General features: G+C 34.2%; 1 protein-coding gene across 2 annotated transcripts in view; it reads right to left on the bottom strand.

The window, feature by feature from the left end:
• Positions 1–15,410, bottom strand: part of LOC149784918 (uncharacterized) — a 64,608-nt gene that overhangs the window by 4,824 nt on the left and 44,374 nt on the right. For both annotated transcript variants that reach the window (XM_089931161.1, XM_089931160.1), the window contains exon 3: positions 771–794. In XM_089931161.1, coding sequence (XP_089787287.1) covers positions 771–794 — 24 coding nt within the window. The remainder of the gene's footprint in view (positions 1–770; positions 795–15,410) is intronic.

A 15,410-nucleotide genomic window follows, 5' to 3' on the forward strand; every position in this document is an offset into this window, starting at 1 on the left:
CTGTTATCACATGACAATCTTTTCAAAAAGGTCAAATTTTAATAGATCGCAAATTTGAGTTGTTGGTCTGATAACAGTTTTGTACACTTTGACGTCTTCACAGAAATGTCCGCAAAACTACGCGCAGCACCTATGTCATTTGAAATAAAATCAGTTGCCCTTTTCAACTGCATTACGTTACTAGTGAATAAATGGCATGCACTATCATCAGAAAGCACAAGGCGATGTTTTACCCGATAGAATAGAATATTGTTGTTTTGTATTCGTTGACTATTTTGAATCAGTGGGTATCTATTAATGGAATAAAGATTAATTGGAGAAATATCACAAATGCAACAACTATTCTTATTAAAGCAATGTGTACCAATAAAATTATTTATTTAATTATTATTACCAACAAGAATAGTGGTATGTTGCAGTCTAAAGCGAGCAATTATGCTATAAACTCAGTTCATATATATTTTATATAGCCACAATGGAAGAATACTGACTTTTTAAAGTAGCCGTGATGATGGGCGTGAAGTCAAATTATGCATAATTGGTGCTAATACATTCAAAACTTCGAACAAATTAAACATAATTAAAGACATAGCTTTTAAGCATGAATGTCAAAATGTACCCTTTTAGAATCAGCAATTCAAAAATACGTTCTATTAAGAACTGACGTTTTTGAGGAGCTGGCGGAAGTCGTCTTGAACAAACTTTGATTCGATGAGAAATAATATTGTGATAAGTGAAGTGCACTGTCTTGTAAACAGGAAAAGACATACCTGCTCTGAACTTCTTTTTCGAAACTGAAAAAGAAGAAAGAATTCATTAATAATCCAATAAATACCAAGCTTTATGTTGCGTTGGTTAGTTTCAATTATTCAGATGGAATAGCGGCATCACAGTGGTTATGGCGTTGGACTCGTGATCAATTGGGCGCGGATTGGATTCCAAGCATCTGGTCAGTGAATAGAATGGCTTAGAATATATTTTACCCCCACCCCACCCCAGTGTTCTATATGCTTGCTAATATATGCAGATGACAACTGATTTAAAAGTCCCTCCATTCCAATACGTTACGTAAAGACATATCTTACTAACAGCCTCACGTATGACGTCACTCCTTGACGTGCTTCTATCTCACGTATGACTCTTTGACGTGCTTCTGCGGATGCCGAAAACATTTGTTGGCTTTGTGTTTGTCTTAAAAGATAGCCACATACAGGTGCGAGTAGAGTTTTGAATTCATGTGCAATTTGTGAAGACGACAACAAATAAGGTCAAATCTTCTAACAATGTTAATGACAGTTCGTAGAAATCTGCACTTGGCACATCATTATACGTATGCGTGAGTCTTTAATACTTTTGGGTTGCACATGCGGTAATCCACCAGAAGGTTTTAGCAATCAATATCTTGTGACGGACGGGACGAGTCTCTTTTCTTCCTGCTAATAAACGAACATGTAAACCTTGATAACCAACCATGGTACCCAAATCAATGATAAGCAGCCATGGGTTGTCAGATCAATTGTTGTCAATGGGTTAATCAATTACTCTGTGTATATATTATGTAAGGTGTCAACCAAACTAACCACAAGGGGTTTGGCATAAATCACTGATAATAAACACTATCGGTATCGACATACGTACTGCAATTCCATCTATCTCTGACATTTCTGCGAGACAAAAAAATTTTCGGATGTATGCCTGCGCAGTAATTTACAGAAAACTCGTGCATTTTATTCGCCAGATATTTCTTAGCAAAAGAGAAACTGCAATCTGTGTTGGACCATTTCCACTATTTCTCCTATTGCATTGACCGTAGTTTCGACAGAGAAATTGTTAATGAGAAAATAGCTCGGTGCGTTGGATATGAAAGGGGTGCTCTGAAACAGCAAATACCAAATGGATGATGTAAACGGTCAGAAGCTCTCAGGAAATGAGTTTTGCTGGTATTTATTTTTATCAGACCAGGTGGGCGAAGGGGTGGTCCTTTGGTATGGTACTAAGCTACAAACGGGTATCGACTCGACGAAGTGGAGTCTGGCCTGGCTTAACCCACACCGGCAAGCCGAACTTTACGACAGCTAAGTGCGACCGACCGACGGTGCTGTCTATTGGCAGCCGCCAGGGATGACCCAAGACATCTGCTGCGCTCCTATTGTACCCGTCGAGTCGGTTCGTCGATATATTAGAGTTTGGTATAAGCCGTATAGGTAAATGTTAGCGGGAAGATTGCATACAAATGGTATAAACCTTGATTATTAGCAAATATGTATTATGAATATAATCAATAATCCATCCATCAAGATAACCATAAATGAAAATGGCTGAAGCTGGGAACAACAGTGACTTTTAGCTAACATTGTCTGACAATGTACTGCATGCTCCTTGCGGCACAGAATAGAAAGAAAAGCTTGGTATTGGATTGGCTCTCACTGTTTCTGTTTCTGCCGTGTATCGAGCACTTGGTTATCAACTGTGTGTCATAATTTGTATGGCTGATTTAGCCGATACCAAACTTTCTTTTGACCTTTGTGGCAGAAACTTTCCTCCGCATACGTTGGATTTGATGGATTTGGGCCGGTAGTAGGTCGTGTCTGGCATGCAAGGTGACAATGGTATTATCTCATGTGAACGTCATACTAGTTAGTTTGTAACCATGTGGTACACGCCACCATCCCAACACTGCTAGGATTTTTTCCACCCACACCTGCCAATTATGTCCATAGGCCCTTGCACCGTGGTTCTACATGTCATCTTTCCGCTTACGGACACATATGCGGTCAGTATCAAACGCCGGTCTGCCTATGGAGTCAAGCGGAAGACGGGACATGTGTGTAACCAACGTCTTGAACAACTCTTTGCTGCTGCGAGGTTCGGCTTGCAGGTGTGAATTAATGGATGCTGTGAGGTTTGGATTGCAGGTGTGAATTAATAAATGCTGTGAGGTTCAGCTTGCACGTGCGAATTAATAGATGCTGCGAGGTTCGGCTTGCAGGTGTGGATTAATAGATGCTGAGAGGTTCGGCTTGCAGGTGTGAATTAATAGATCCTGCCAGGTTCGGCTTGCAGGTGTGAGTTAATAGATGCTGAGAGGTTCGGCTTGCACGTGTGAATTAATAGATGCTGCTTATTATATGCTTTGATCCAGTCATTTATTTCAAGTGAAGTTTAAATTTAGAAATAAATACAATAAAAGTAAAGAGAATATCTTAACACAAACAGCAGCGAAAATTTCAGCAAGAGTGATCAAGAACTTCTTGGCATATTCCAGATTTAAAAATGTCAAAGGATATAACTTATATAATTAATATTCATGCTAATGTCACAGAAGGGATTAATATTTATTAAATTAAATTTAAATCATCTTCCGTATTAGAAATAATTGCTACTTTGTATCAATTATTTAAGAAGAAGGATGTCGAAGATGGATTTACACAATTAGATAATACTTGAATAATGTTAGAAGGATCTAATAATGAAAAGTTTAAAAAAAATTAAACGATTTCAGTCAAAATTACATTACTCCAAATCACAGTATCATCTCTGTGCTGACAAAGATAATAACATTTGAGAGAACTTTCCTCTCATTACTCATCAAACCTCAAATTATATATTGTTTGACTGCTCGAGGTTCGTGAATTCATCTCTTGCAGAAAAAGCTAATAGCTTATGGCTGATGCTAAAACGTGTAGAGTTTATGACATAGAATTATTTCAGATACAAATATAGTTTTGACAAGATTAATGAAACCTGTTTAGCACCGGTTTACAAAATGTATTCATCCTTGCATAGAAAACAGCTCGGAAGAAGAATTTAAGTAAACGAACGCTGTAATATTTGAAGATATATGTCTAAAGAAAACTGAAATAGAGTTTGAGTTGATACGAGATGGAGATACGCGCATGACGATAAAAAGTGAAATCGGGGTGGGTGGGCATTAGCATGGCTTATTAAGGACACACGATGGCAAATACATACATACAAACTACGATCTACTCACAGACGGTTCACTTATTAAATATCCATACACTAATAATAAGAACGTTTGGCTTTGCCACTGTACTTGCTCTACAAAGGTTGTAGATGGCTAGTGACGGAAATGTAAAATAAATACGTTGGAGCGATGATTAAAAGATGGAATGATGACGCTTAAAAGAAATTTATGTTTTGATTGAGAAACACCTAGAGACTAGAAAGTTACACGAATACTTTAAGGACTTGAAAAAATTTAAAGGTGCTAAAAAGAAGATTATTAACGATTTCGATGACTATGCAAGTTATCTGCGTAATGATGATGAGCGGTAATCGAGTGTTCAGATCATAATATCTTACAAGCAACAGGCATCCAACGTTGAGATACACAATTTACTCCTACGTGTGCGCTAATCAGTAGTAATACACACACACACACGGATACATTAATCAGGGTAAAACACCTAAGGATACGTTAAAAAGGTAAAACATTCCTACGGGTACGTTAATCATTAGTCAAAACTTCCCTGCTGGTACGTTCATATGCAGAAGAACACATTAGTACTGGTACATTAATCAATACTATAATATATTCCTAGTTGTAAATTAATCAATAATAAAACATCTCCTTACTGGAACGTTTATCAGTGGCAAATCATCTATATGGGTACGTTAAAACATATCCTTAACGGTACGTTAATCAGTACACTAAAACCAATCTTGAGAGACCTCTGCTATGAAAGACAACCGATCTTGAAAGACCAGGTTCTCCTTGAACAGATTTATTAGTTATATAGTGTTTGACCTTTCATGAGAGACCACCTGTCGTGAGTAACCATTATTTTTTGGCAAAAAGGTTGATCTTTTAAGAGAGGTTCAAATGTAGTAAAATATATCCTTAGTGGTACTTTAATCGGTAGCAAAACATATCCTTACTGGTAAGCTAGTAGTAAACCATCCTTATGGGTACGCTAATAGTAGCAAAACATACCCTTACTATTACGTCAATCATTAGTAAAACATACCCTTACTATTACGTCAATCATTAGTAAAACATACCCTTACTATTACGTTAATCAATAGCAAAACATACCCTTACTATTACGTTAATCAATAGCAAAACATACCCTTACTATTACGTCAATCATTAGTAAAACATACCCTTACTATTACGTCAATCATTAGTAAAACATACCCTTACTATTACGTTAATCAATAGCAAAACATACCCTTACTATTACGTTAATCAATAGCAAAACATACCCTTACTATTACGTCAATCATTAGGAAAACATACCCTTACTATTACGTCAATCATTAGCAAAACATACCCTTACTATTACGTCAATCATTAGTAAAACATACCCTTACTATTACGTCAATCATTAGTAAAACATACCCTTACTATTACTCAATCATTAGTAAAACATACCCTTACTATTACGTTAATCAATAGCAAAACATACCCTTACTATTACGTCAATCAATAGCAAAACATACCCTTACTATTACGTCAATCATTAGGAAAACATACCCTTACTATTACGTCAATCATTAGTAAAACATACCCTTACTATTACGTTAATCAATAGCAAAACATACCCTTACTATTACGTCAATCATTAGTAAAACATACCCTTACTATTACGTCAATCATTAGCAAAACATACCCTTACTATTACGTCAATCATTAGTAAAACATACAGTTACTATTACGTCAATCATTAGTAAAACATACCCTTACTATTACGTCAATCATTAGTAAAACATACCCTTACTATTACGTCAATCATTAGTAAAACATACCCTTACTATTACGTTAATCAATAGCAAAACATACCATTACTATTACGTCAATCATTAGGAAAACATACCCTTACTATTACGTCAATCATTAGTAAAACATACCCTTACTATTACGTTAATCAATAGCAAAACATACCCTTACTATTACGTCAATCATTAGTAAAACATACCCTTACTATTACGTCAATCATTAGCAAAACATACCCTTACTATTACGTCAATCATTAGTAAAACAAACCCTTACTATTACGTCAATCATTAGTAAAACATACCCTTACTATTACGTTAATCAATAGCAAAACATACCCTTACTATTACGTTAATCAGTATCAAAACATACCCTTACTATTACGTTAATCAGTATCAAAATATATCTCTACTGGTTCGTTAATCAGTTGTAAAAGATATCCTCACTATTACGTTAGTCAATAGTAAAACATACCCTTACTATTACGTTAATCAATAGTAAAACATACCCTTACTATTACGTTAATCAGCATTAAAATATATCCCTACTGGTTCGTTAATCAGTTGTAAAAAATATCCTTAGCCTTACTATTACGTTAATCAGTAGTAAAACATATCCTTGCTATTACGTTAATCAATAGTAAAACATCCTTACTGTTACGTTAATCAATAGTAATATATATCCTTACTATTACGTTAATCAGTAGTAAAACATATCCTTACTATTACGTTAATCAGTAGTAAAACATATCCTTACTATTACGTTAATCAATAGTAAAATTTATTGTTACTTTTATGTTAATCAGTAGTAAAACATCCTTACTATTACCTTAATCAATAGTAAAAACATCCTTACTATTACGTTAATCAATATTAAAACATATCCTTACTATTACGTTAATCAATAGTAAAACATATCCTTACTATTACGTTAATCAGTAGTAAAACATATCTTTACTATTACGTTAATCAATAGTAAAACATCCTTACTATTACGTTAATCAATAGTAAAAACATCCTTACTATTACGTTAATCAATAGTAAAACATATCCTTACTATTACGTTAATCAGTAGTAAAACATATCTTTACTATTATGCTAATCAGTAGTAAACCATATGCATATAAATAAATATCAGTCAAGCATGGTATTTCAGGATTAAATGAAATAATGGAATGAAATCACTGGAAATTGTTAACGATATACTGAGGGCATCCAAAGTATCGTTAGTAATGGGCTTGTTGAAAGGAATGTAAAAAGAAATAAAATATCAAAAAGACCTATCAAGAATCAAATGTTCTGAGAACTTATTACAAAATCACAATATTAAATCGCCACTGAGATATTCGAAAAAAGAGCGATAGAACAGTCATTGAAATATTAAGGGTGCAAGAGAACATAAAAAACTATCCGGTAAAGGAAACAAAAAGAAAAAGAAAACAAAATTAAAACTGTTAAATTCAAACCGTTGTACACGGCAAGCAATAATAGTTTGTAAACAGTTTTAAAGGAAGATGACATTTAATGAATAGTAACTATGATGAAGTATATAGTTGTGCTAAAACAGAGACTAACAATGTCACCTGGTAATAAAAGTGTACCGAATGAGTCTCAGATCCCCAATGCATAATATGAAGAATATCACGTAGAAAAAGAATGGCCTAGTCCAAACTGGACAAAGACACGTAACGTCGCACACAACAGCGAATAACGGAAAATGTGTGCACAGCACACGGATGGCTCAGCTGTTGGGCGAGATGATAACAATAAACAAAACTTTATTTTATCATATTTTTGGGAAAGCATTAAATAAAGGAACAAAACTAAACTAAACAGAAACTTTAATAATTATCATAGAACACAACTTGATGATTTTAATTCGTTTGAATATGAATTGTCTTTCTTTTTTTTTTTTAAATGGTTTGAAATTCGGCGCATTGAGAAGTATCTGAGTTGCACTGGGGTAGGTGACGAGCACAATAACGTAATGTTTTAAGAACTGCGAAGTATCTCTGAGTTGTATGGAAGTTTTACGTCACCTTCAGAGTACTTGACGTGCACAACGGCCCAACGTTTCAAGAATTACAGAGCGTCGTTGTAGACGAACTAAATCAATACCAACAATTCGCATTTTCACACTTTTGAAAAGTGATAATAATAAACAGTGGACAAGACTAGAAGAATAGTTTTATATAGTAGTACCCTTATAATCTGAACAATTTTAACTTTTTTTCTCTTTTTTTTTAAAGCAATCATTTATACCCAACCCGAAACACACATACAAAATTTTGCTTGAGGTTATGTGATTTAGGAAAATACAATGACATTTTATGCCATATATAATTTACGTTTTCCGCCTCCGTATTTAAAAAAAAATACCATTGAGGTTATATATTATTAACTGTCCTTTCACTCATCCATCTATCTCACCTCGCTGTTTTCTTTAAGCGTGTGTGCTGTGTGATGACTTTGGATTCATAGTGTCACAGTAAAGAACACTTATCCTGTGTTTTTATATTATATATCAATTATATTCGATCGTGTCAACTTTCTTGAGTGTGTTTATTATATGTTTAGTGCATGTTCGCCGCACCTTGCAACACATATTAAGTCTGTTGTTCAGCTGTATTCCTAGTTCTAATTTTCTCGTTGGCAATTATTGTAATTTTAATTGATATGAGGATTATAGTTCTGTCATCATCGCCAGATCATTTTAAAAAAAACACCAAACAAACAAATAAAAAACGATAGCTTCATAATCTGTTTGCATTTCAGTTAGAATATTGAGTGCTATCTTTCCCAGGCTAAATGATATTGGATGGCTGATGCAAGACTAATGTCCAAAGTACCAAAATTATTCAGTTTTTTCTTTATTATCAATCTTTAGGACTCTGATTGATTTAATTCCTATGCTAAACCATATTTGTTGATGGATGGCAGGTTAATGACCCATCCACCAAAACAATAACGATAACCAATTGATTTTCAAAAATATTTGCAAAGGACTGTATTCTGTGATTATTATTAAAAAAATCGCATGCTCATTTTGCTGCATTTTTATTTTCTGATTTTGCATAAACTGAAATCGTTTGCTCTTTTGTACGAGTCATGTCCAACTGCAAATAACATACTCTCTGATTTGCATTATCTGCATGAAAATCGGGGTCTGTGTTGTTTGCTTTAGTGATTACTCCTTTCAAACTGCATATATATATATATATATATATATATATATATATATATATATATATATATATATATATATATATATATATATATACGTCAACGAATTACTACAATATAAAAAGAGTTTCCACGTTTGATTACGTTATAAGTGGGATTGCCAGATCTACACAAATAGTCCATTATTGTCAACATGTTTTCGAGAGTATCTCAAGATATATGCCTGCTATATTTCTTAGGTTAAATTATGTTTTAAGATGGATATGAGAATACGTTTGATCAACCGGTGAGTCCACAATTTCAGTTTGCGCCAGTTACATTATTTTTTTATGTTTACAATATATAGTATTTGACAGTGGATATCAGAGAAATTTTTGATGAATTTTTATAAAGTGCAATTTGTAGGATTTTAATTTGTACATGTATAATTTTAATAAAGATGATGATTGTCATAATTTTTGTATTGTTTAATTCAAAGCTGCATACCTGAAACAAATACTATGATGTTTAGAGTTTTATTATTGTAACACAAATTGTATATATTTAATAAGGATTATCATTATTCTTATGTACACAGCATTTGTACATTACACCAAATATAGTACTGTGTTTCTCGTATATTCCAATTAAGAAAGGTAGCAATACTCTACATACATACAAAATTCTACTTGCGTTAGAAAAATCCCCGCCGCTTATTTCAAAGGCATACTGAGAGAAATGATACAGTACGAGCCTAAGTTTTGCTCTGTGGACAATTATTGACGGGGCAACTTATCCTCGGATGCTGAATGCAAAATTGAGAACCCTTCGTAGTTTTTGGGAAGTACGAACGGCTGTCCGAGCCTCAAGAACACGAAAGTTGAAGCTAGGTGTTACAAGCTCATAATCTGTTACCTGGTCTTAGTTTAGAGATTTTTTTACTTAAATGCCTTTACATATTGACTTTTGAGAAGAAACATATTTAGTAAGTGTTTCACTCATATTCAAAGTGCTTTAACCTGTTATTATATAATATTAATTTTTGAAAAATATAGTGCGTAATGGATTTTTTAAAAGTTTTATTTAGAATTTGTGTAAATTTGCGATTATAGAATTTACTATTGTAAAAATTACTTTGCTACCAACTTCATGCTTAGTAACAATTAGTTTAGAAACAAAATACCTTTTAAGTTACATAAAACTATATTGGTATTTTAGATCAAACATATATAAAGATACTTTGAGCTCAAATATGTTTCGTATGGAACATTTGGTTCTTAACCATTTTTTTGATAATTGTTAACTTATTCGACCTTATTTTCCAACATATAGAAATTACAGAATTGTGTGAAGTTTGTTAGCCTTAAAGAAATGTAACAATTTGATTCTATAGCTTAAATGTATAATTTGATTTGTGTGTAATTTTTCTATATGTAGTGATCTTTGATTTCAAAAAGGAATTGCTACATTGTAGACTTCAGGTTCTGACTTCATTTTTACAGCTCGAGCCCAGTACCCACACACTAACGATGTAACACCCACATCGCAAGAGTGACACCGCCCGCAAAAAGGAATCCATAATGATATCTCTCTCTCTCTCTCTCTCTCTCTCTCTCTCTCTCTCTCTCTCTCTCTCTCTCTCTCTCTCGCTCCGAGAGTTGCCCCATCAATAAATTGGGTATGGTTAAAAAAACCGCAGACCATTTCCATCGTAAAACTAATATAAATAGTTTTAGATTACTTTCTTGCTGTTTTTCAAGCAAAGTTATTATATTTCTTAGAATATATTGTATCTGATGGTGGATGTCAGATTATGTCCGATCAGTCCAGTATTTCTATACATTCAGCTTATTTATGTATCATGTCACAAGAAAAGTGCCTGCTGTGTTTCTTGGGCAACACTATATATGACGGAGATGCCGGGTGGGTAGTTAGATTATGTCCTATCTACGCAGCATACCCATATTTTGAACACCTATTTAGTATTATATCGAACATATGCTTGCTTTATTTGTTTGCTTATTTTCTGTTTATTTGCTTGCTTGTTTTTTTTACTTGATTTTTGGTTGGAGATGGGGGAGGGTATGCACATGATATTTAGCGGTGGATGTTGAGCCACCTAAATAATTTTTTAAGAGTTTTAGAGTTCTTTACATCCCTGTGTGTAGCATTTATTCGTCTGATCGAGAATAGACGGGATTACAAATTAAGGTCTGATCTACCTTATTTTAACTAATTTGTTTTTCCTTTTATCCATATAAAGGTTTTGCATTTTACGTTTTTCTCCCTTAATTAAATAGTTTGCAGTTTAAATGTAGTCAGTGGCCCTTCCACTTGTCATACAGACAATATATTTTCTGTCATTTATTACAGCAATAGATCTTTGAGCATATATGCTGTCACCGGGTGGCCGAATGTCGAAATCTAAATCCCCGGCAGGCCGAGTTGTTTAAAGCGATCGCCTTTACCGATCACTGCCATCTCACCTCTGCCCGCGTGGGTTCGAGTCTCGGGCTCGGTCAATGCGCGTATGCGAGAAAGCGGCCAGTAGCCACTAGGTCGTTGGTTCTTACCGGAGTTTTCCCGGGTTCTTTCTCCACCAATAATACTGACCACCATGTATAGCTTATCTTGAAATGGCGTTAAACCCAACAACAACAACAACAACAAGCACCCGTTCCCCATTGGTATTCAAACAATATTCTCATTTACTGATTGTGGGTGAAATTAGAAACTAATCCAGATTGCTCAAGTAATAACTGTAACATATAGTACTTCCCTTAACAGGAAAGTACTCGATAATTTATTTAGTCTAACTTATGAAAGTGCTCGATAATCTGCATGCTGGCATTCAATATTTAATCTAAATTTGAAATGATAGACTTAAGGAATCAAAATTCAAGCAAAGAATTCAGAATTAATGACACATACATTTTCTTGAAACAAGTTGAAAATTGCAATAAAAATTGGAACGTAGTCTATTTGTATCAAAGAAGACATTTATATCACATGTATTTCACCATGTTCTAGCGTTCACAGATGTGTGCAGTAGAAGATCAATTGCAAGTGACTATTCAGATATATTTTGACAACTATTTAATGTGAAATATATGCGCGAAAATTACTTACTTTTTTATCTCGGTGTTTGAGATAATTATGTCTTTAAGCTACCGACGTTACTCGCTTCCAAGTCGGGTAGTACTGAAAACAACATAGACCCTTGATATGCCGTTGCATAATTTACTGCCATATCAGAGTCGATGTTGTTTTTTCTACTAAATACTCCTAACGAATCGCAAAGATCAGATTTACCGGCACATTTTGCGATTGTAGATCTGGGTATATGCAGTTTGCAGTCAGACTTTTTAAATCTCGACCTAGAAAATGAGACTGTATGGACAAGTATTTTTGATAGAACACGTGAAATTGGAATCCTGGACATATGACATTCAAATTTCAACGGCAACGTTCTGATTGGACCAGCTTTTGTCCGCTACGGAGCCTCATAAAACTGCACGTGTTTAAGCGTACTAATATTAACTGAGATTATCTTTGCACAATTGGATTCATGGTGGAGACTTCAGAGCTACGGTCAAATACATAGAAATTTGACCTCTCCGGTTTGAATGATTCGCCCACTAAATAGCAACTAGTTATTCAATATCAGGCTTTTATACTTTTAATAACGGTTAATAGAGGTCATATAAGTATGTGGTGGCAATTGCATGAAATTTGGACGAGAGGTTTTAAAGTTATAAAGGTTTTAAATTTTACATAGTACAATCCGCATATATGACTCGCCTGACTTCTGACAGATCTCTTGATCGCCCACCATGTGGAGCAAAAATGTTAGGTTAAATATCAGCCAGGGTGGATTGGTTAGAGAACTGTTGGAATTGCCGTTTTGCTCTTGTATACTGAGTCACCGCTTTCTGCCCATATGTCGCTTTTAGCCTCGGATTTCGACAATCTGGCACGTGAAGTTGGCATTACGGTATTTGAGTATTGATTTTACAGAAATAAATATCGCTTCTTTATGAAACAGCAAAACAGCATGGAACTTGCAGAGCAAAGGTAACATCAGCTTCACTACTGGATCCAAGAAACATGCATCATGCGATAACTGACATGTCATTTCGGTTACGCTAATCTTCAACACCATCAAATCAGTTTCTTTAAATCCGACGTTTTTTCTTTAAAACAACATTGGACGAGTTTTAAAAATATTCATAGACAGGTTCAACAAAAATAAACACAAAATAGTCATGACACGACTATACGAATATACGAATTTGTATATATATACATATTGAAAAAAATAACAAGGCATACGAGACCTCTTTGAAAAAAAATCTGCAAACAACCGATATATGGGTGATTCCTCAATTGTTTGCATGTGCCTCGCAATCTTGCAATCTCTCTCTCTCTCTCTCTCTCTCTCTCCACCCCACCCCCAGCAGATATTCTGTACATGTATGTAAAGCTAAAAGAAAAATTATAATATGAACACCCGTATGTATAGTGTTAATAAATTAATCAATGATTATGACGTAGACACGTACAAGAATAGTATCAAGCATCTCCTAAGAGGTGTCTTCATATTAATTAACTTTGTACAGAGAGTCGTGACAATAAAGAAAAGTGTTCTGGGCTATTAAGTCGCAACAACAAAGATTAGGAAATATGCCAATATCTATAATAATACACTTCTGTATTGCAATTAATGTTTTACACCTTAATAAACCCAATATATTGCCAATATGTTTATAATAGGCACACTGACTACTTGGTTAAACAGACTTCAAATATATTTCAATCTATTTTTCGATAGGAAAATAAAAGAAAGAAAGAAAGATCGATGTACGGAGTGCTAGCTAGCTAACTACATAACATCAAGCAACCTCCTCATTAGTCACATTAGTAGCATGCAAAGAATAAACTCTGGGTATGCAGACTAGTTTTTTATTTTTATTTTTATCATTTATTTATTTATTTAAATAATACCCGTACAGGATGAACCCTGTCAAACAGGAATACTTGAAAAAGGAAATTCATTATTTGCTGGAGAATGATTTTATAGAGCCCAGTAAAAGTGACTAGAGTTCACCATGCATTCTTGTTCCAAAACTAGAAAAAACTTTCCGTATGTGTAATGATTATAGGAAGGTGAATACTGAGACAAAAATAGATTCATTCCCATTACCAAGAATGGATGACTGTATTGATTAAATCAGGAATACCAAGTATGTCACCAAATTTGACCTTCTGAAAGGGTTTTGGCATATTCCACTAACGGAAAGAGCAAAGGAAATTTCGGCATTCGTGACTCAAGATGGACTTTACCAATATAAAGTAATGCCGTTTGGGATGAAATGGTCACCAAGTACATTTCAACGTCTCATGAATATGATTACCTCTGGTCTAGACAATTGTGATGATGTTATCATCTACAATGGCACCTGGAAAGAACATTTAGCAACAATTCGGAAAATCTATGACAGACTGAGAGATGCATGTTTGACAATTAATTTATCTAAAAGTGAGTTCTGCCGTGCTAGTGTAACTTTTCTAGGACATATCGTGGGACATGGGCAAGTTAAACCAATTGATGCCAAGGTCAGTGTTATTTCTGATTTCCCTGTGCCTGTAAATAAAAAGCAACTGATGCGATTTTTGGGTATGGCCGGATACTATCGAAAATTTTGTTCCAATTTTTCTATAATTGCCGAACCCCTGACAAATTTATTGAGCAAGAAAAACAAGTTCTTTTGGACTGAAAATTGTCAGGAGGCTTTTGACAAATTGAAAGCCATACTTAAAAGCGCACCAGTTCTTACAGCTCCAAATTTCAGCCAATCTTTTAACCTGTCAGTTGATGCAAGGGATGTTGGGGTTGGAGCAGTTTTGATTCAAGAAGATTAAAGTGGTATTGATCATCCATTGTGCTATTCTTCCAAGAAATTAAATAAGCACCAAAGGAATTATTCAACAATCGAGAAGAAATGTTTGGTTTTGATTATGGCATTACAACATTTTGAAGTTTACCTTAGTTCAGCTCCTTCCTCGAGTGTTGTATTTAGTGACCACAACCCCCTTACTTTCATCGGCAAGATGAAAAATAAAAATCAAAGACTACTAAGGTTGAGTTTGGTGTTACAAGAATATAGTCTTGACATCAGGCACGTCAAGGGAAAATATAATTTAATAGCATATGCACTTTCCCGTGTATAGAAATGCATTATTTCATGTACACTGTTTGTAAGTCATAAGAGTACTTTTTATGTTTTTCTTAAAACTCGTGTACAATTAATCTATGGTAAAAATAATACCTTGTCATATACATCTTTCTTTTTGTGGGGAAGGTGTTATGTATATCTGATTTAACTCATATTTTTTAAATTTAATGGTTTGTTAGTTTTATTTTTTTTAATTCTATTATATGCTATAATAATGTAAATTTGTTCACTGGAGATGATATTTTTCCAGAAAATCGGTTGACCTGAATCATT

This window comes from Sinohyriopsis cumingii, chromosome 13 (assembly GCF_028554795.1).
Source record: "Sinohyriopsis cumingii isolate HCF-2022 chromosome 13, ASM2855479v2, whole genome shotgun sequence".
Taxonomy (NCBI): domain Eukaryota; kingdom Metazoa; phylum Mollusca; class Bivalvia; order Unionida; family Unionidae; genus Sinohyriopsis; species Sinohyriopsis cumingii.